The sequence below is a fragment of the Doryrhamphus excisus genome, linkage group LG9 (assembly GCF_037039965.1).
Source record: "Doryrhamphus excisus strain RoL-2023G ecotype Guam linkage group LG9, RoL_Dexc_Guam_v1.1, whole genome shotgun sequence".
NCBI lineage: Eukaryota > Metazoa > Chordata > Actinopteri > Syngnathiformes > Syngnathidae > Doryrhamphus > Doryrhamphus excisus.
In genome coordinates, this window is record NC_136365.1 from 11,100,071 (window position 1) to 11,119,707 (window position 19,637).

Genomic DNA, 19,637 nt, shown 5'->3' on the forward strand with positions numbered 1-19,637 from the left:
GCTAACTTCAACTTTTCGAATTTTTTCCGAACGAAATTGTAAACGGTTTGTATTTGGACAAATAAATGGCACACTCGTGATCTAAACGGCCAGTTTCTCGTCTGATTTAAAAAAACACTAAAGTGATATATTTAAAGAGTTTAGAGCTAAAGTGAAATCAGCTTCAAGCCTGTCGATTTCGGCTCGGGTAGGAGCTCAATGCATTGTGGGTTATCCTGTAGTACGCTGTAGTGTAAACGCTTTTCATACTGTCTGATGGATTGGGTATGCAGTATGGAGTGTGGATAGTTTGGGCATGGAAGTATGTAGTAGGCAGTATGTGGTTTCGAACACAGCCTGCTAGTCTGTTCCCCATTCCTGTTCAGAGGGTGGCAGTAATGCACACCAAAAGCCGTTTGCCACCGCCAATAAAAAGATAAGAAAAAGAAAGAAGGACAGCGAAGAAGAAGAACGCCGCCGAGGAAATCCCGCTGAGTCTCGCGATAAGTGTATTTGAGTCAACAGGAGGGAGTCTGCTCTTCGTACACTGGAGTAGCTAGCTAGCAAGCTAGCGCTGCAAAGATAACTTATCATCCTCCAACAGGCCAACAAACGCCGTCATAAAGCCGACGCCGAGGCACTCCAAGCAGTATGTTACCCCTTATGTTTGCCGAGCTTCGAAGAACATATATCTCTCGCTGTTGCGCTGAATGAATGTGACAACTGAGTTAACAGAAAAAGTCGCGATTCAGGCATGTCCAAAAGTAACGCTAGTTTTGGGTAACGGGCAGTTTGTTAGCTTTGAACGGTGAACGCTGCTTTTGCTCTGCTAGACATATCCTGCACCTAGACAGCGTATATGTGGTCAAGATAAGAAGAGGAAGTGGGAGATACACTATGTCTTTGTATCCGAGACAGTGTGTGTGCTATCACAGGATAATGAACCAAAAGAAGTGATAAAGTGGAACTTCTTCTCTGTGCTTCCCCAGAGCCTTTTAAAATGGGTTCTGAAGAGAACACAACAGTCTTTTCAACCTTGAAGTCTTTGAACTCCTTCATCGGCTCCTCAGGGTCTTCATCATCGACCACAAGCAGCACCCTGCAGAACCAGTACAAGCGCAACATGGACGTATGCACTCATGCCCGCTATATAGGTACAATACGAAGCCTTTAGGTCTGACGTTTATGTCCTGTATAGTTGTTAGAAGCAGCGGAGAGGGTCCAGTCTCACAGCCGCTACCTGCAGCTGGACCAGGAGAAGAAACGCATGGAGCTGAGCCACAAGCGCGTTCGTGTGGAGCTGGAGAGGAGCGCTAGTGACTCTGCGTACAATCTGAAGGTAGACCTGATCCTCCTACTTGAACTTGACGGCCATTGAGGACATGAGTAGAGATGCAGGAAGCTTTCATGAGCACTCCTCATACAAGATCATTACTATCTTTTCAACGCCAATTTTTGCTTTTGCCTTGTCCAGCTGTTGGAGGAAAACTACAGTGAAATGTCGTCACGAGTGAAGAAGCTGGAGGAGAGGGAGAAGGAGGCCCTGAAGAAACTGGCAGATCAAGAGGAGGTCAACCGAGTGCTCAACAACAACCTGGAGAGCCTAGGCAAGAAACTGGAGGAGCGAGATGTCCGACTGAGCAGCACCAGCCAGGTATACACATACAAAACCTTCAAGGAAAGCGTATGTCTTGTTTAAATTGTGTTGCTTCTTCAGACCATCATCTGTCTGAAGGATGAGGCCAGAGACCTCAAACAGACGTTGCAGAATCAGGACTCCATCATCTCTCACAAGAAGTTAGAAAATCAGGAATTGCAGGAGCACCTGGATTTACAACGCAGGTGACTGCATGGCCACGCAATAATCCTAGGAACCACGGCTAAAGCGTCCTCTTCCAACAGGAAGTACCAGGAGGTGTCTAAGCTCTGTCAAAGTCTCCAAGCGGCCCAGTCCACCGGCTCCGAGCACATCATGAAGATCAAGGTACAGCACACAGCCCACGCTCCAAAGGATGAGGAACCACCACCGAGCCTGCTTGCTTTTTTTTTTTTATCCCCCTCAAGGAGCTGGAGAGACGCCTGGTCCTCCAGGAACAGGACGCCGCCATCGTGAGGAACGTCAAGTCCGAGGCTACCAGGGTCCCGGATCTGGAAAAGGAGGTCAAGCGGCTCAGAGAGGAAAACCTTTTTCTCAGGTCAATCACGTGAAAAGCTTGGAATGTCACCTCGGGCCCTGTGATATCCACATTAACACGGAAGGAAGAAGGAAGGTTGGGGGGTATCCACGGTGGCAGATACAAAGTCGGGCTGGGACAATCGATGTAACGTCGATGCAAAAACCAAGTTGACGCAAGAACTGCACGTTGACGCAGAATCAAACAAATGGCGGCAGCCGCCACGGCATCAAATCGCAGCGAGTCGGGGGAGATGAAAACATCTCGCAATAGGATGTTAAAAGTATGGGAGTATTTTACACTTAAAGGTAACGATTTGGTGGTCTGTCACCTGTTCAAAATGGAGATAGCGTACCATAAAAGCACTACCGCGATGCACCAGCAACTGGCCCCCCTTCCCGCCTGAGCAGGTTGAAATGGCATCCTTAATGAACCGGTGGAAGTTGGCTGAACCACCTCTTTGGGAGCGTGAAAGGAAGCTAGCAGTGTTAGCTGAGTTTAGCACGCTGGTGTGGTTGTGTTTAGGACTTTTTGTCTGCGTGGTGTTGTACTGCTGTACTCTGTGCAAGGAGCATTTCACAATGCCCGATGACATGCAGGTTCTGAGTGAAACTAATAGATGATTGTATATACACCACAGTTTCCCAAATAGATTTGGAACTAGCTTTCTTCTTATTTTTATTTTTTTTAAAGGTTTGACCTGTTCACACTCTCTCAAACGCATTGCAATCTGTGGAGTGTGTCGTTCCAACTTTGAACAGTAAATGGCATCATAACACTGCTTCTTAACCCTCTGGGGTCCCTTTGTTGGACAAAATAGTCTACTTCCCAAAAACTGCGATTTAAAAACCCCACATATTCGTATTTACGTTCATTCATACATGCATAACTAGCCTCGACTTGTGAGTAGTTGCACTTGGAGGGTTCAAATCATATAAATATTTGCACACATTCAAATAATGTAGAAGAGTTAATATGCTAATAATAAAGAAAAATAGTAATACAAATATATGCTGACTGTATTGTTTTAAATAATGGCCCATAGTTCCCATATTGATATCCCTGTACATAATAATGGCCCATAGTTCCCATATTGATATCCCTGTACATAAAATTTGATGTAATTATTGTAGTTGCACATCGAATCGTTTATTACAAAGAGATTTCCCCAACTTATTATAGATAAAAACTTATTTCCATCTGCGATTAAATGCGAGTTATCTATGGACAAAAATGTGATTAATCGCAATCAAATATTTTAATTGATTGACAGCCCAAGTTTTTAATGAAATCAATGAAAATGTAAGTAAATTAATTAAAAATATTAATAGTCAAGTTGATTGAAAGATCGAAGCACATGACTTGGGGCACATGACTTGGCACAGAATTAACATGAGGTGGACGGAACACGGTGCTAACAGAAGAAACATGATGAACAACTGCACACTCACAACCTCAAGCACCACAAAGCATCATGCTGGGAGCCGGCATCGCATCACACGGCGGTTGTGAGTGGTGCCTTGGTTAGCCTCCTTAACCCCCTCCAGAAGGTCCGACTCCAACCAAGATGGACTCTAACCGAATCAGACTCTAACCGAAGCAGATTTTCCCATAGACAATTCAGCGATACCTTGACGTCCGCCCTGGTTTGCACCTTTTTCCGTTCACATCCGAAATTGCTTTGGCTCGCTTGTTTAGTCCAAATACCGTCCGGTTTGTTTCCACCGCCATCTTGGATCATGCTGACAGGTCAAAATAGTGGTATTTATTTCTCTGTGATGTGACTAAGCCCTGTGTGGTATTTACTTACGCAGGGAGAGCAGAGAGAACTGCGGCCTGCTGAAAGAGGAGGTGGAGGGCCTGAAGAGGAAGTTGGAGCGGATGGCCAAGACCAAGGAAGACCTGGTCAATGTGGAACTGGAGAAGGAGGTACAGGCCTTTCACAAGTGGATAAATACACGATTAATTGCCATTTATGAATTCAACCAACAATACATCATAAATGTATATACTAAGTGAATACAATTCAGATACATTGGAAATAGGAGAAATTAAATGATGTTTTGTTTGTAGCATTAATTACTAGTATCAAATAAAAATACATAGATTGGTCATAATCCATACTAGAATATATTTTAAAATAGTCCAAATTAATTTTGGGGAAAACATTGGAAAACTTCATTAGACCAGTAATTCTTTGGCAATGCCTCACCCAATCAAAAGTATATGAATGATTAGGGATGTCCCCATTCCATCTCTCTTCCCATCCGCTGTACGCATAACATCGCTTCTGCCACGAGATCGGGCCGATCCGGTTGCACATTCGTAACTGATTCACACTCCAACACGGAGGGTCCCTTCATGCGCCTCAAAGTACATTTGGGACTGCATTGTGCCAAGTGTGAAATTCGGTGGAGGAGGAATTATGGTGGCATTCTATTTTTATCAATGCACTTGAAAACGGCCTGGTGGATGGGGACCTCCGCTTTGCAGAACAGTAAGTAAAAAAAAAAAAAAGAACAAGGAACTCTGCCCATGCTTGTTGCATGTTTATGTTGTGTTTTTCTTGTTTTCTCTTCTGTCTACCATATTGGGTAATTGTATTGTAAAAGTGACTATAGGGCTGTTATTTCATGTCTACAGGGCTCTAATGATGTTGGAAAGCATGTTTAGATGGTAGTAAATGGTCTAACTATGCAAATGTTCCATTTACAAATCAGGAATCCTTCATCATCACAACCGGGTCTGGACCGGGTCTAACCAATTTACTGCCAGAAAGGAGGCGTTACTGTATAGTATTGGCTTTCAGTGGCTTTGAGTGACGCACAGATGCCATTAATTGTTGTCCCCTCCCCACCCCCCCACCTGCAGAGGTTGTCAGAGAAGATCCGAGCATGGGAAAACCTTGGCGAATCCACCGGACTCAACATCAGGTTAGTGACGGCCTAAGTCCTTCAAGGACGACCTCTGCTTCATTTGTGGTCTCACGTGTGTAATAGAGCACAGAGACCTGCAGGTGGCGCTGTGGGATTGTAAAAAAACAACACGCAACTCAGAGTGCTTCATGGAGTGGTGCGCACGTCTACTTGTGCATGCTAATTACCCTCCCGTGTTTGTCTTAATGCTTCCTGTCTAAACAGGTAATGAGAGAATGATTGCACGTTTCCTTCTGAGTGGCTGAGCAGATCTGACACATAAACACTGGCTGCCCTGGACACACACACACCCCAGAGCCATGCAAAATGATAACGGAGGTGTGCCAATGAGGCAAATGTACACAATGTTAACTTTGAATTGACCTGCACGTTTGTACAACTAATCAGTTAGCATCAGCGTGCGTCTCTCATTTGCTTTTCCTCACCACTCACTTGGCTGGAAAGATGACTTGAGTTCTCTCTCTGGTGGTAAAAGTTCTTCATTGAACATAACGTCACTGCAGAGAGCAGTATGTGGTAGTGCAGTGGTTCACATAGCGGGCTGGACTTCCATGCAAACAAGGAAAATGTGCAAGTAGGCCTGTCACGATAGAAATTAGGATATGCTACGATATTATACTATTATATATAGCGGCCATATTCAATGTTATCACAAGTTTTTTTAGACCATTTTTCCCCTTCATTTAAGGCATGTGGCCGTGGCATTCACTTTTAAATCGCTGTTGTGTTGGCTTTCATGTGAGCCTATGCTGGCTCCTGGAGCTCCAGCTAGCTAGTAGTTACTGCAGCCAGTAGCTCGCCTCCATAAAGAGGCTGAATGAGATGAGGCCCTACTCTCTCCCTTCTTTCCACTTATAGAACCAGAAATTCAGAGTGACCCATCTTGTCAGAGAGAGCAGACAGACGAACAGACATGCAAACACCCACCCATACATACATGTATACATACAGTGGTATGCATGATAATTTTCAAGATGTTCCTTTCTAAATGACTGGTTGTTGGGATCAGTCATTCCCGGTAAATATATCATACAGCACACCAACACAGTGATGGAGAAGAAATCAAATTAATTGTAGTAGGGTTTGTAGGGTTTGCAGAAAGTGGGCAATAATTATTTCAACAAAAGTAGGCAGGTTTCCTTTTGCAAAAATGAATGCGTCCTATCGCTTCCAATGAGGTTCTGGATTCCGGTTGAACGTATTTTGGACCATTCCATTTGAGCAGTCTTTAGGGTCATTGTCTTGTTGGAAGTAACTTCAGCCAACTTCAACTTTGTCACTGATTCTTGAAGACTGTTGCCAACAATTTGCTAATACCGACTGGAATCCATTCCACCTTCAACTTGAAGATCTCCAGTACCTGCACTGGCCACACAGCGCCCCCAGCATGATGGAACCACCACCAAATGTTACTGTGGGTAGCAAGTGTTTGTCTTGGAATGCTGTGTTCTTCATCCGCCATGCATACCGCCCCGCGTTATGTCCAAATAACTCCATTTTACTTTCATCAGTTCACAGCACCTTATTCCAAAATGAAGCTGGCTTGTCCAAATGTGCTTTAGCATACCTCAAAGGGAGTGGCTACTCCCTTTGTGGCATGTGATCAGAAAAGGCTTTGTCCCCATGACTCTCCCAGAATAGCTGAATAGTTGAAGGATGCACAGTGACACCATATGCACCAAGATCATGTTGGAGGTCTTTGGAGCTAGTCTGTGGGTTGATTTTTACTGTTCTCACCATCCTTGGCCTCTGCTTATCTGAGACTTTTCTTGGCCTGCCACTAGAACTGTGCCTGTAGTCTTCCTTTTCCCCATTATGTTCCTCAGAGTGGAACTTGATAGCTGAAATCTCTGAGCTAGCCTTATTACCGGTAGACCAGGGGTGGGCAAATATTTTGACTCGTGGGGCACATTGAGTTAACACAATTGCCCGGGGGCCAGAGAATATATTTAACACACATACACACTATTGTATTCTTATAATTTTCCTTAAATTATTTGTCTAATTTTATCTGTAAAAGTATTATACTATTGTATGTTCTCATGTCCCTTTTTCAGGAGCACATTAAACATCAGACCACATCAAACTATGTAATTTAATTTTACAGTTTTGTTGTTTTGTTTTTTTTTACTAAATAAGACATCCGACTTGCAAGTCATGTTGCCAGTTTGTATGTTAAAAGTTGAAATACTGAGAAAGCAACTGGCGGGCCGGGTTCAAATGTTTGCTGGGCCGCAGTTTGCCCCCCCGCCCGAGACCATGATGTTAAACAATCTTTGCTGTCAGGTCATGTGACAGTTGTTTTGTGGCTACCATGGTGCTACTCTTCAGTGAAGATGCAACTTGCAATTGGCCACCTTAATTACCCTTTCTCATGATTGGCTTCACTTGTGTATGTAGGTCAAGGGTCAAAAACACATGATATATACCTGGAATGGCTGATCCCAACAACCAGTCATTTAGAAAAGAACATCTGGAAAATTGTCAGGCGTACCACTGTATTTACTTAAGATGTCATAATTATAGACCTTTATTATCTTTTTTAATAAAGTGACAACTTTCATGGATTCAAGCGGGGGGGTGGGAATAGGGAGTGTGCAGTACAGGATGGAACAGCCCATATGATCCAGCCCTAAGAAACAAAGACAAAAGGAAAGGTCGAAAAGGCCACCACCAAGAGGGGCACAGGCAGCCAGGATCCTCCCAGACCTGATGCCAGATGTAGATCTGAGCAATATACAGGACCAATATCTATACAGGATGGAAGTCACAAGAAGGGACAAATAAAAATCAACATCTTAAAGGGCAGGTGAATCAATGGAATTGCTTACGGATGAATTGAAGAACTTCAAATGGGATGTGGTAGGTCGACGTGAATAGACGTGGATGGAAGAAGTGAAAGGAGTAAAACTATGGAAAAACAGAAGAAGCCAAGGAGAGTGGATTTCTTCAGCCATTGTATAGAGGGTTTTAAACATGTATGAGCAAAGCAATGGGAGATTTCAATGCTAACATGGGTAAGGAACTGGAGAGGGGATATGCTCCTTTCCTTTGCAACACAACCAAGACTGATAATAGTCAACACTCTATTTAAGCAAAACAAATACAGATGCTGGACCTGGGAAACAAGACATCAGATTGACTGCATGCTGAGCAGCCAACAAAGGATTGGAGAGGACTGCAGTGTCAATCGTGCACACTGGTAGTGATCACAGGACGGTCAGAACAAAAATGCCACTGAAATGGAAGTTGGCAAGATAAAGGTCATCAAAAAGTAAAATAAACCACCTGAGAAATAGGATGGAGGAGTTCCACTAGGAAGCCTGGACACTCAGAAAATGCAGATCAAAGTAAATTGGACTTCACATCCACAAGAGTGATTGAGGCAGCTGTTGAAATAGCTTCTAAAGAAAACAACACAAAAGCAGGCCTGAGGAAGACAAATTGAGCTTGATAAGCATAAAGACCTCAGAAAAATAGAAAAGAAAAGACAGAATATACTGAACTCGTAAAGGGAGTAAGGAAGATGAGAAGAGCCAGAAGTAGGAATAGGGGGAGAGTGTAAAGTGCAAAAGGACCAAAGCAGATTAACAGTTAGCCAAATGAGAGATGGAAAGAAATGCTACCAAGACTGGAAATGGAACCATGTCAAGAGATGTAACAACAAGAGAACATGACGAGGCAACATAACACATGAAAGCCAACAAAGCACCAGGATTGGATGCCCATCCGGGTGACATGCTTAAGATGGAAGATAAACAAACATCTTCCAAAGGACTACAACCATATTCTGATGAGAGAAAAAATACCAGTAAAATGGAAAGAGGCCAAAATCATAATACTGCACAAGGAAGGGACACAGTCGATATCAACAATAACAAACCCACCATTCTATTGTCACATGCCGGTACAAGGTAAAACTGTTGACTCAAAGGAATTCTAGACGAAAACCAAACGGGGGAACATGGCGGGTTGTCAATCATAGATCACCTACAGTACATGCGTAGCACTCCATACAGTGTTTATGCATAGTCTTTATGTGTCATCTTTACTGATCATCATCATCATGTTTTTGAGAAACTGTGACAGTGTGAAGCCATGAAATTGGAAGCGTGAACTGGTGTGGGATTACTGTACTTTAAAAGTACAAATACCGTCTTGATTTCATTTTTTTGCTTTGAAAAGCTTTGCTTTGCCACAGCAAATCAATCTCCTCCATCCAACCCTGTCTTCTGCATCTGTCTCTCTCACACCAACTACCCTCATGTCCTCCTTCACTACATCCATAAACCTCCTCTTTGGTCTTCCTCTACACCCCCTACCTCTCTTCTACCAATATATTCACTATCTCTCCTCTGGACATGTCCCAACCATCTCAGTCTGACCTCTCGGACTTTATATCCAAGGCCTCTAACATGTAATGTCCCTTTGATGTACTCCTTCCTGATCCAGCTGTTGGTCGCCAGCTAAAAGAAACAGGCTGTCAATTGACTGTGCTACACATTTCGTCAGGCGTCAGGTAGTGAGGTTTAACCAAGATGATAGCATGATAACACTACTGGTTGGCATCCCTTACACATTCCTCTAGTCTCTTGTTTACCAAGATGATAGCATGGTAACCCTACTGGTTGGCTTCCCTTACAAATGCATGTTCACTGCACCTCTATTTCTTCTATTCTTTTTTTAGACTTTAGAAGACCCTCTTTTCAACCGATGTTTTGCGGCTCCAGGCTATTTCTCTTTAGTGGCAAGAGGGTAAAATGGCTCTTTTCATAGTAAAGGTTGCCGACCCCTGCTCTAGACCAAACATGGCTGGTCTCCCCAGTTTTGTATACCTTTCTTTTCATTTTAACTGAAACTCTTCTATCACACATCACGCCTGACACTTTTCTCCACCCGTTCCATCCTGCCTGCACACGGTCCTTCACTTCCTTTTCACAATCTTCATTGTTCTGGACCAGGGGTGCTCATTAAGTCGATCGCGATCTACCGGTCGATCGCGGAGGTGGTACTGGTCGATCGCGGCGTGACATTAAAAAAATATCATCCTAGCATCAATGCCGTCACTTGATTGATATACAGGGCAGCCATTCAGATGACAACTGAATGTTGCCCTTCGGGTGACCAATCAAATCAAACAACGTCTCTAAGTGCAGCAGAACTTACGATGTCAGCCTATCATCCATCCCCGTTACTTGATTGACATACAGGACAACCAGTCAGATGACAACTAAATTTTGACCTTTAGGTCACCGCTCATGCGTAAACAACGATGCAAAGTGCTAAACTAGTCGGCGAATTGCGTCAGATTTTAAGCCCTCGCTAAAGTTTATGGTCACTAAAATGAATGAAGGAGCTGGACCAAGTAAAAAGGCAAAAACATATCACTTCCATACAGAATGGGAGGTGGACTTTTTTTTTTTCACAATGTCTTTTTCGAAGTGCGTTTACCTGGCTAACCTGGCTATCAGCAGCTACTGTCCGGACTATGCATCCCTGGCTGATTCAATTCAGTGCAAGTCATCAAAGTAAACTCAGGTAATTACAAAAAATGTTAATAGTTAATTATGTGTGTTTTGCAATATTGGCTCATTTGGTTATGTACGGTCCATCAACATACATTGTACGTACAAATAATCCTCAATACATTTGAAAATAAATAGATGTTCTGCATTTTTGTAGTGGGTAGATCATTTTGACTCGGTCATTTTAAAAGTAGCTCGCATGCTGTAAAAGTGTGAGCACCCCTGTTCTGGACTGTTGACCCCAAGGTCTACTTTAATACTATTATATATAAAAACTTGTATCTGCCATTATAGTTTAACTCTCGACAAAATGCAATTAATTGTGATTCAATTGTGACAGCCCTAAAAATAACACATAGAGCTGTGTCGGGAAACCATCATTAATACCGGGAAACCATCAAACCGGCCCCTGTCTACAGTAATTGTGATTAATTTATTCATTTATTATCTTAGGCCTAGTGCCCAGTATGTCTGGTTTTCATCTAATAAGATTTCCCGACAGATGGATGGATCGACATACTGGGATATGCGACTCATCTGCCTGCGAGTACAAAGTGTAAATCTTTTCCCTTACCCCAACAAAGTCTGTCTTTGGTGCCGACCTCAGCACCATAGTTGAATCAGTATTCTGAGTGCTTCTGCCACCCCTGATTCTTACGTGAGCGATGGTATAGAACATTCTATGGCCAAAGTCATCCGGGCTGGCAGATGGGAGGGATAACACGGTCAGAGCGTGCTGAGCTCTATCCCGGCTGGTATTATTGAAATGGATCTGCCATCAGTGGTCTTGGTGACTGACATGAAACCATGCACAGTTGCAATCATCCCTTTCATTTGCACTTTATTGCTTTATCGCTCTGCAACTTGAACAGAGTTGACGGTCCAAAAGTCGTCAAGTGTCGTTGGTTGCTGCGTATCGGGCCCGCTGCATCCGTGCTTTGGATGAATTTTAAAAAACAGCATACAGGGCGCTTACCGTTGGCAAAGGGCAGCCATGTGACTGAGGCTCACACTGTTACTGAGTGTAAATACATATTTACAAGCCCCTCCTCCCCTTACTGTGGATTATCTCCCACACGTCCTCCCGATGTTTACAAACACATGTCTAATTGCGCTCCTATTCCAACATACCGATCCTGGAACAGTAAGAGCTCGTTAGTGTTTATACTCTGATTGGATTGGTGTTTAGCCGTGTGCTGAAGCTGAACTATCAATACATTGAACTATCATTCGGGATTAAGGATCCTCTGGTTGACCGGCCACCGATTAGTATTGTGCGATTTCCGTAAAAAGCACGTGATCGGCATATGCTGATGAATGCCTTCAATGCTGATCACAACAATTGGCGTGCGGCGGCAAACCCTACGTGTGTGCTGTGTCACGTAGGGTTGCCAACACCCGTGCCTCTTGAAGGTGTGGCTGTTGTCCCTATTTAACACACAGCGTGCACAAAGTCAGAGCCCAACCTAAAACGCTGGGTTACATTAACAAGCACTAAAGCACCACATATAGCATGTTACTCTAAACCAAGATAACCCAGCTAGCTTATACTGGCTAGCCAGTATCAAAGGTTTTTTTTGCCAACTTAGCCGATGTTTCCGGTTGCTGCCTCAACATCTTTAGTTCAGGAGTGAGTCGTGTGTCGCAGGTCGTATCGTATGGTGAGGTACCCTGAGATTCCCAGCCCTCCTGTCTTTTACCTTTTTACTATTTTTTTATGCCTGTATGACAGTGAAGTTAATATCAAAATGTCATGGTGATGCAATTGTAAATTTAGGAGAACAGAGCAAAGGTGGAGCCACCTGAAAAATGATCGATGACATGAAAATTGCCAAGCATGAGCTGTAACAGTAATGTATCCACAGCAAATTGGCATTGTTTCCCCTTGCATGCTTTGTGTCTTTTTGCAAAGAGCAAGCTAATAAATTGTTCATTGGAGGGTACTTTACTCCACTTTAGTCACAAAGAGATTAGAGGCTGATGATCTCTGTGCTCGGGGGCCAGCGTGGAGTCTCTGCTGTACTTATTCCATCGTATGATTCACAACGCCTCATGTTTTAGTCATGAGCTTACTTTGGTACCCGGGGCTCCGCCCGGCCAACTGGAAGGAATTCATTTCCACGTATCCCAGCCCCCCGTGACGATCAACAGCTTTGCTGTTTTCCTGTCCCTGTGGACTGTGAGGCTACTGCTCATGTTGGATTGGCAGTTTATTCTGAACCTAGCTTAAATGCTCCACTTAAGTGAGCTGTTCAATCTCATATAGTCACTGGGTGCATGGTCTTTTAAAAAAAAATAAATAAATGAAAAAAAAACAACAACCCCCCAAATTTCTGGGGTCTGTAATTAGCGCCAGGTCCATAGACATGAGCAGTTGTGGCTGTAGTCAACCTCCTGGTGTAGTTTTTTCAAATGAACTTCATGTACTGTAGCTCTTTATGCGCTTCGAAATGTTGGGTGGGAAAGGTGTCCCGATACAACTGTCCATACAATACCGATATTGTAGCCTGGAGTATCGATATCAGTGGCAGCCGATATCGGCACAAATCAATTTTTTGCGAGTTAATTTGTAGTGCGGAATGTTAGAAAAGGCAGGTGATGTTCCTCAGAGAGGAATAAGCATGAGGAAAGACTGAAATTTTTTTTTGGACTGACCTTGGCCTTGTGGTCTTGCAAGGGTCGTCATGCTGTTTTTTCTGAGAGGTTTATGAAAGAACATCTTGAAAATGATCAGGGGTGCCCGAACTTTTTCATGCCACTGTATCTTTTCACTGGAAATGTCTTGTTCTCATAGACCAAAGCTTGCGTATTGTTTTGTGACACCCCCATTATGAGAGTTGTAAACACAATTGTTGTATAATAGTTTTCACCCTATTAACACCCTATTTTTGTGTGTTATTTACAGCATTTACAGTAGGTAGTAGGAAGGATAAACCAATGGGACAGGATAGCCTCAGTGGGCGGAGGTGGGGTCGTTGGCACACACACAGAGCAGAGTAGTGGAGCCTGCTGAGGAGCAATGCAAGATAACATAGTCAAGTCAGTAGATTGCAATAGATTGTCACATGTTTTCATCACCCCTACTCTACACTCATCCTTGTCATTTGTAAGGCTGGCCGTTTAGGCGACAAACTATTTTGCCCTGTGTCCATGCCGCCCTTGTTGACTGGATAACGGACATGGATTGCTTGAAGTCCATGTTTACGCTGGACATTTCATCTCTGAGGTGTCCAAGCTTCCACTGCGCCTCACTTAGGCCGCGCTCACCTTTCAGCTGCTGAGCGATGGAGAAGCTAACGACACATGGGTAGTCATGCTGGTGTTCTTGCTCCCTTTCTGACAATGTAACCTGTGTGTTTGCTTTGTGCTGCCGTCTCCCGCTCTCACTCTGTTTTTGTTTTTCTTCCCCCTCTGTTGTATTGATCTCACCATATGACCGCGTGCTAACATTTCTGTGTGGCATATTTCTGCAGGAAACCAGAAGATCTGTCCCGGGAGGTGATCCAGATCCAGCAGAGGGAGATTACACTGAAAGAGCAGAACTACACGCTCAACAGCCGGTAACAAACCAGAATTACCTTGCTGATATGCCCTTCTTTTTTTTTTTTTTGCTGTGTTTCTGCCTGTCTGCTCCCCCCTCACGCCATTGCGACGTATCTCGGACAACTCCTTAATTGTCACCAAGTTAATTAAACTGCTCCCCGCTTCTGATAGGACTCCTTATGGTTTTGTGTGTGCACATGTGATGCAGAGGAAATTCACTAATTAACGGCGTTCTCTTCAGGACGAGGTGAAGTCTGCGGGGAGGCGTGTGCGCACACTCCTCTCTGCCGCCCAAAAAGCTTTCATTAGCTAACAAGCGTCTCTGCTGGCCAGCGTATGGGCCTCATTATGCAATATTAGAAAGAGAAGAAGGGGTGGGGGGGTGTGCACAGGGGATGTCGGAATGGGGATAATTATTCTCCTCCTCCTGTATAATTACCGTCACATTGATCAGGCCACTCCACACCACGTCCAAGGAATCGCCTGTCTCTAATGTTTAGGGTACGTGAAGGCTGATTTACTCAGCGTGTACGCCTTCCATCCCGATGTATGTCCCCTCGGTCTGCATGCCCGTACCGTTCCTACGACAGCATCCATGCTGTTAATGCTGATGGAACAGTTTGCTCTTCTACACTATTACAACATTGGTTCTGTTGCTGCTGAAGCAGACGGTGTACTTGTTCATAAATCTAGTCTAGTGGGCACCAGGCCTGGTACCTACCTAGCTAAACCTATCCACCTGCTTCCATTGACCACCCTGTTCTATAAATAAAGCCATCAGGACATTTATAGAATATTACATTGACATTACATTTATTAAAAACAGAAAAATAATAAACTTTGCTTTGGTTCCAATTTTCTACAAGAAAAGCTCTGATAAAACCTTCCACTGTTCTCAAATATCTTCATTTTTATTTTTCTACACAAAACAAGATAAAGAATAAAGAAAATCAATCAATCAGTAATAAATAAATATAATAATAATAAAACGGCAAATAATTAAAAATTAAGAAACCACATGTAGTTGTTGGGTAGACAAATTATTTTTTTCAGATTAAAATTAACAAAGCATTATTAGAGTCCTGTAGACATGACAAAACACGACTATAGTCACATTTATACTCTTTTTATTTACAACATATTACGCAACTGCAGGGTCTTGAGACACATGCTAACTCGCAAACTAGAGAGCTAGCGACCTAAACGGTAGCCTCCAAGTTATTTCCTTTAAACTGAAAAAGCCAAAAACTTACCACTTCCACACGGATAGGGAGGATAACTATTAACAGTTATTTAACCTTTAACATGAACATTAATCAAACGTAATATTTTTTTCTGGGTACATGATACCATACAGCATCCATATCAAACTTGCGGGGCCCGCGCTAACATTAAACTTTCATATCAAGGCGGGGGCCTCAAACTAGTGTCCTGTGGGCCACATTGGGCCCGCGGGCCGCGCGTTTGAGACCCCTGCTCTATGACGTTGTTTTCAGTGAGCATAAACAAGCCCGAGATTGTTTTCTGGGCACATTATTGATCTGGAGTGCTTTGTCTTTTCTCACCCCCGGCTTTCCCGCCACGTTCACGCCAGCCTGAGGAGCATGGAACGCTCCCTGTCCGAGCTTCGGGCGGAGCTGTCCCAGCAGCACGGCAAGACTCTAGAGGAGCAGAAGAAGAAGGAGACTCAAGACGTACTGCAGCGTCGGTTGCAAAAGAGAGTCCTGCTACTCACCAAGGTGTGACACACAATGTTAAAGCTCTAATTCCATGGCCTGTGAAGGTCATGTGGCTCCATTTCTGCAGTCTGTGACAAGTTCCCTCTTCTTTTTCGTTGATTTTTCACTCTGGTTATCCTGCTCCCTATAGCCATACACAGCAACGAGTGATCCTGTGTTTATGGCAGTTCATTGGTCCCAGATCCAACTGTGATCAGGCTTTCTGCAAAGCAAGATTCCGTATTTAGAACTCAATTATTTTTATAGTTGGAGCACAGAAAACCTGTTTGACCTTCTAATTACAGTACAGTTTTTAATGTTATGAGAGCCCACTGGACCTGAAATAACACTCATATAGTCACCTTTACACCCCTATGACTCTATACAGTGGACATAATAAGATGTAAATAAGAGGCATGCTTGTGTGTGTTGCTGTGAATTTGTTCTGGTGGCACGGTCAGGAAGTGATGTCAGGGGTTGACTTTTAGCTTGGCGTATCATAGATGATACTTTGGCAAGATATTTCTATTTATTCTACTCATCTGAATCCCAACTGCATTACCTTAGCATTTATTAATGCACTCCTGATCCACACATTTGGCACTGATGGATCTTAAAGGGGACCTATTATGATAATTTTTCCACCCTTTGTATTGAGTTGTGGACTCCTATAGAGCATCTACACACAATAACCAGCATGCAAAGCCTTCTAGAGCTTCCAGAATCTGCATCTACTGAGCTGTATTTCTTTGGATTTCAAGCTTCCCGCAAAAACCATCCGTTTTAATTAGGGCTGTCAAAGTTAACGCGTTAATGAGGCGTTAACGGAAGTTCCCTTTAACGGTGGCAAATTATTTGCTGCGCCTTTACCGTGCGCTCCTCCTGTTTGACCCTCGGCCCCCAACGTTTGGTTGAAGCACAGTACAACTCTGTCGCCACAAGCTGGAACAAATATTGATGGGAAATGGAGAAAGAAAAGAGTATTTAGATTGTTAAAGTTAGCTTCATAGCCCCCGCAGATGGCTCTGTAGCAAGACCAAAGTTATGTGTATCACAGATTACAGAGACTGGAGCAGTGCAGGTATTGTTTTTATCGTCATATACAGTGCTACCTTGGCATAAGAGTGGCCCAACTCACATTTTACATCTCTCTGATGATGTTTACATTGAACTAACAGCTAAATTGGACTTCCAGCTGCTATTGACGGGCTGTCAATGTAATGACCGTGGCTGAAGTCCAGTGTTGTGCTAGCATTAGCCATTTAGCTTAGAACTACCACAACGATGCACATTTGCACTGAAAGTCATCAAATCTTACCTTGATGCATTCCCACGTAGTATCAGCATTTAGGAGCAAGTATGAGGTGAAAGAAAGAGGGAAAATACATCCACACATCTCTCTGGGCATCGGAGAACGGTGCATCGGTGCATTCAATGACCGTCGAAAAAGTAGGACAAATCGCATTAAACATTCAAAAACTGTGGAAATAACTAGGGTATTGTAATAAAATAATATTTACTGTAATATAATGATTAATTCCAATGTATTTTAGTGTTTTAAAAGAGAAAAGAAATGACATGATTTTGCTTATGCAGCTCGACCATCCCACCTTGTTCAAAGAGAGAAAGCTTTGTTGCCTTTGCCATCCAGACATGACATGACATGACATGAGAATCCCTGGCACTAAATCACATTCAATCCACATTGTCACCAACTTTAGACCTTTTAAACGCTGTACTCTTCAACCTTTGATCAACAGCCTATTTCACTTGAATGCTGCTTTTTTTTCTTCTTTTTTTGCATTTTCAAGCTCGACTTAGAACCTCCAACAGTGTCAAATGTAGATCCTAACCATTTTTCTAACTGCTCTTAATAGGGCTGCAGCTATTGAATATTTTGGTAATCGAGTATTCTAGTGAAATTTTGGTTGATTAATCGAGCCATTGAAAAAATATACAAATAAATTTTAAAGAGCAATAACAAATTCACAAGAAAAATACAACATTTAACGAAATAATGAACAATCAATTGGTTAAATATTTATTTCTTAAATGTACATAGTACATAGTGTACAAAGTGGGGCTTATGTACATATATATACTATGTCTTAAATGGACATAGTACATAGTGTAAGTAGTGCTTATGTATATACACTATATGTCTTCAATGGACATAGTACATAGTGTAAGTGGTGCTTATGTATATACACTATATGTCTTAAATGGACATAGTACATAGTGTAAGTGGTGCTTATGTATATACACTACATGTCCTAAATGGACATAGTACATAGTGTAAGTGGTGCTTTTGTATGTATATATACTATATGTCTTAAATGGACATAGTACATAGTGTAAGTGGTGCTTTATGTATATATACTACAGTAAAGTCTCGTTATATCGATATCGGTTATAACGAATTACTACTTATTACGATACTATTTTCATTTCCCGGAAAATTTCTAGTCTTTTATGATATAATTAGTTCTGTTAGTACGATACCCGATTATTATGACAATCCGGTTACTACGATGCCCTTTTCATCTCCCGCCAGCCAATTTGGTCTGCTTACAGTGAAGAAAATAAGTATTTGAACACCCTGCTATTTTGCTATTTCTCCCACTTAGAAATCATGGAGGGGTCTGAAATTTTCATCGTAGGTGCATGTCCACTGTGAGAGAGATAAACTAAAAAGAAAAATCCAGAAATCACAATGCATGATTTTTTAACAATTTATTTGTGTGATACAGCTGCAAATAAGTATTTGAACACCTGTGTATCATCTAGAATTCTGACCCTGAAAGACCTGTTAGTCTGCCCATTAGAAGTCCACCTGCACTCCATGTATCATCCTGAATCAGATGCACCTGTTTGAGGTCGTTAGCTGCATAAAGACACCTGTCCACCCCATACAGTCAGTAAAACTTTAACTTGTAACATGGCGAAGACCAAAGAGCTGTCCAAAGACACCAGAGACAAAATTGTACACCTCCACAAGGCTGGAAAGGGCTACGGAGCAATTACCAAGCAGCTTGGTGAAAAAAGGTCCACTGTTGGAGCTATCATTAGAAAATGGAAGAAGCTAAACATGACGGTCAATCTCAATCGGAGTGGAGCCCCATGCAAGATATCACCTCGTGGGGTCTCAATGATTCTAAGAAAGGTGAGGAATCAGCCCAGAACTACACGACAGGACTTGGTCAATGACCTGAAAAGAGCTGGGACCACCGTTTCCAAGGTTACTGTAGGTAATACACTAAGACGTCATGATGTGAAATCATGCATGGCACGAAAGGTTCCCCTGCTTAAACCAGCACATGTCAAGGCCCGTCTTAAGTTTGCATATGACCATTTGGATGATACAGAGGAGTCATGGGAGAAAGTTTTATGGTCAGATGAGACCAAAATAGAACATTTTGGTCATAATTCCAATAAGCGTGTTTGGAGGAAGAAGAATGAAGAGTACAATCCGAAGAACACCATCCCTACTGTGAAGCATGGGGGTGGTAGCATCATGCTTTGGGGGTGTTTTTCTGCACATGGGACAGGACGAGTGCACTGCATTAAAGAGAGGATGACTGGGGCCGTGTATTGTGAGATTTTGGGGAACAACCTCCTTCCCTCTGTCAGAGCATTGAAGATGGGTCGTGGCTGGGTCTTCCAACACGACAACGACCCGAAGCACACAGCCAGGAAAACCAAGGAGTGGCTCCGTAAGAAGCATATCAAGGTTCTAGCATGGCCCAGCCAGTCTCCAGACCT

General features: G+C 43.0%; 1 protein-coding gene across 3 annotated transcripts in view; it reads left to right on the forward strand.

The window, feature by feature from the left end:
* The first annotated feature begins 264 nt into the window (after positions 1 to 264).
* Positions 265 to 19,637, forward strand: part of mad1l1 (mitotic arrest deficient 1 like 1) — a 58,103-nt gene continuing 38,730 nt past the window's right edge. For 2 of the 3 annotated variants that reach the window (XM_078793395.1, XM_078793394.1), the window contains exons 1-11: positions 265 to 628; positions 969 to 1,108; positions 1,178 to 1,318; positions 1,454 to 1,633; positions 1,697 to 1,821; positions 1,882 to 1,963; positions 2,044 to 2,174; positions 3,968 to 4,082; positions 5,025 to 5,086; positions 14,088 to 14,174; positions 15,752 to 15,896. In XM_078793395.1, coding sequence (XP_078649521.1) covers positions 980 to 1,108; positions 1,178 to 1,318; positions 1,454 to 1,633; positions 1,697 to 1,821; positions 1,882 to 1,963; positions 2,044 to 2,174; positions 3,968 to 4,082; positions 5,025 to 5,086; positions 14,088 to 14,174; positions 15,752 to 15,896 — 1,197 coding nt within the window. In that variant the 5' untranslated portion in view covers positions 265 to 628; positions 969 to 979. The remainder of the gene's footprint in view (positions 629 to 968; positions 1,109 to 1,177; positions 1,319 to 1,453; positions 1,634 to 1,696; positions 1,822 to 1,881; positions 1,964 to 2,043; positions 2,175 to 3,967; positions 4,083 to 5,024; positions 5,087 to 14,087; positions 14,175 to 15,751; positions 15,897 to 19,637) is intronic. The other variant, XM_058091638.2, reaches the window with a different exon arrangement.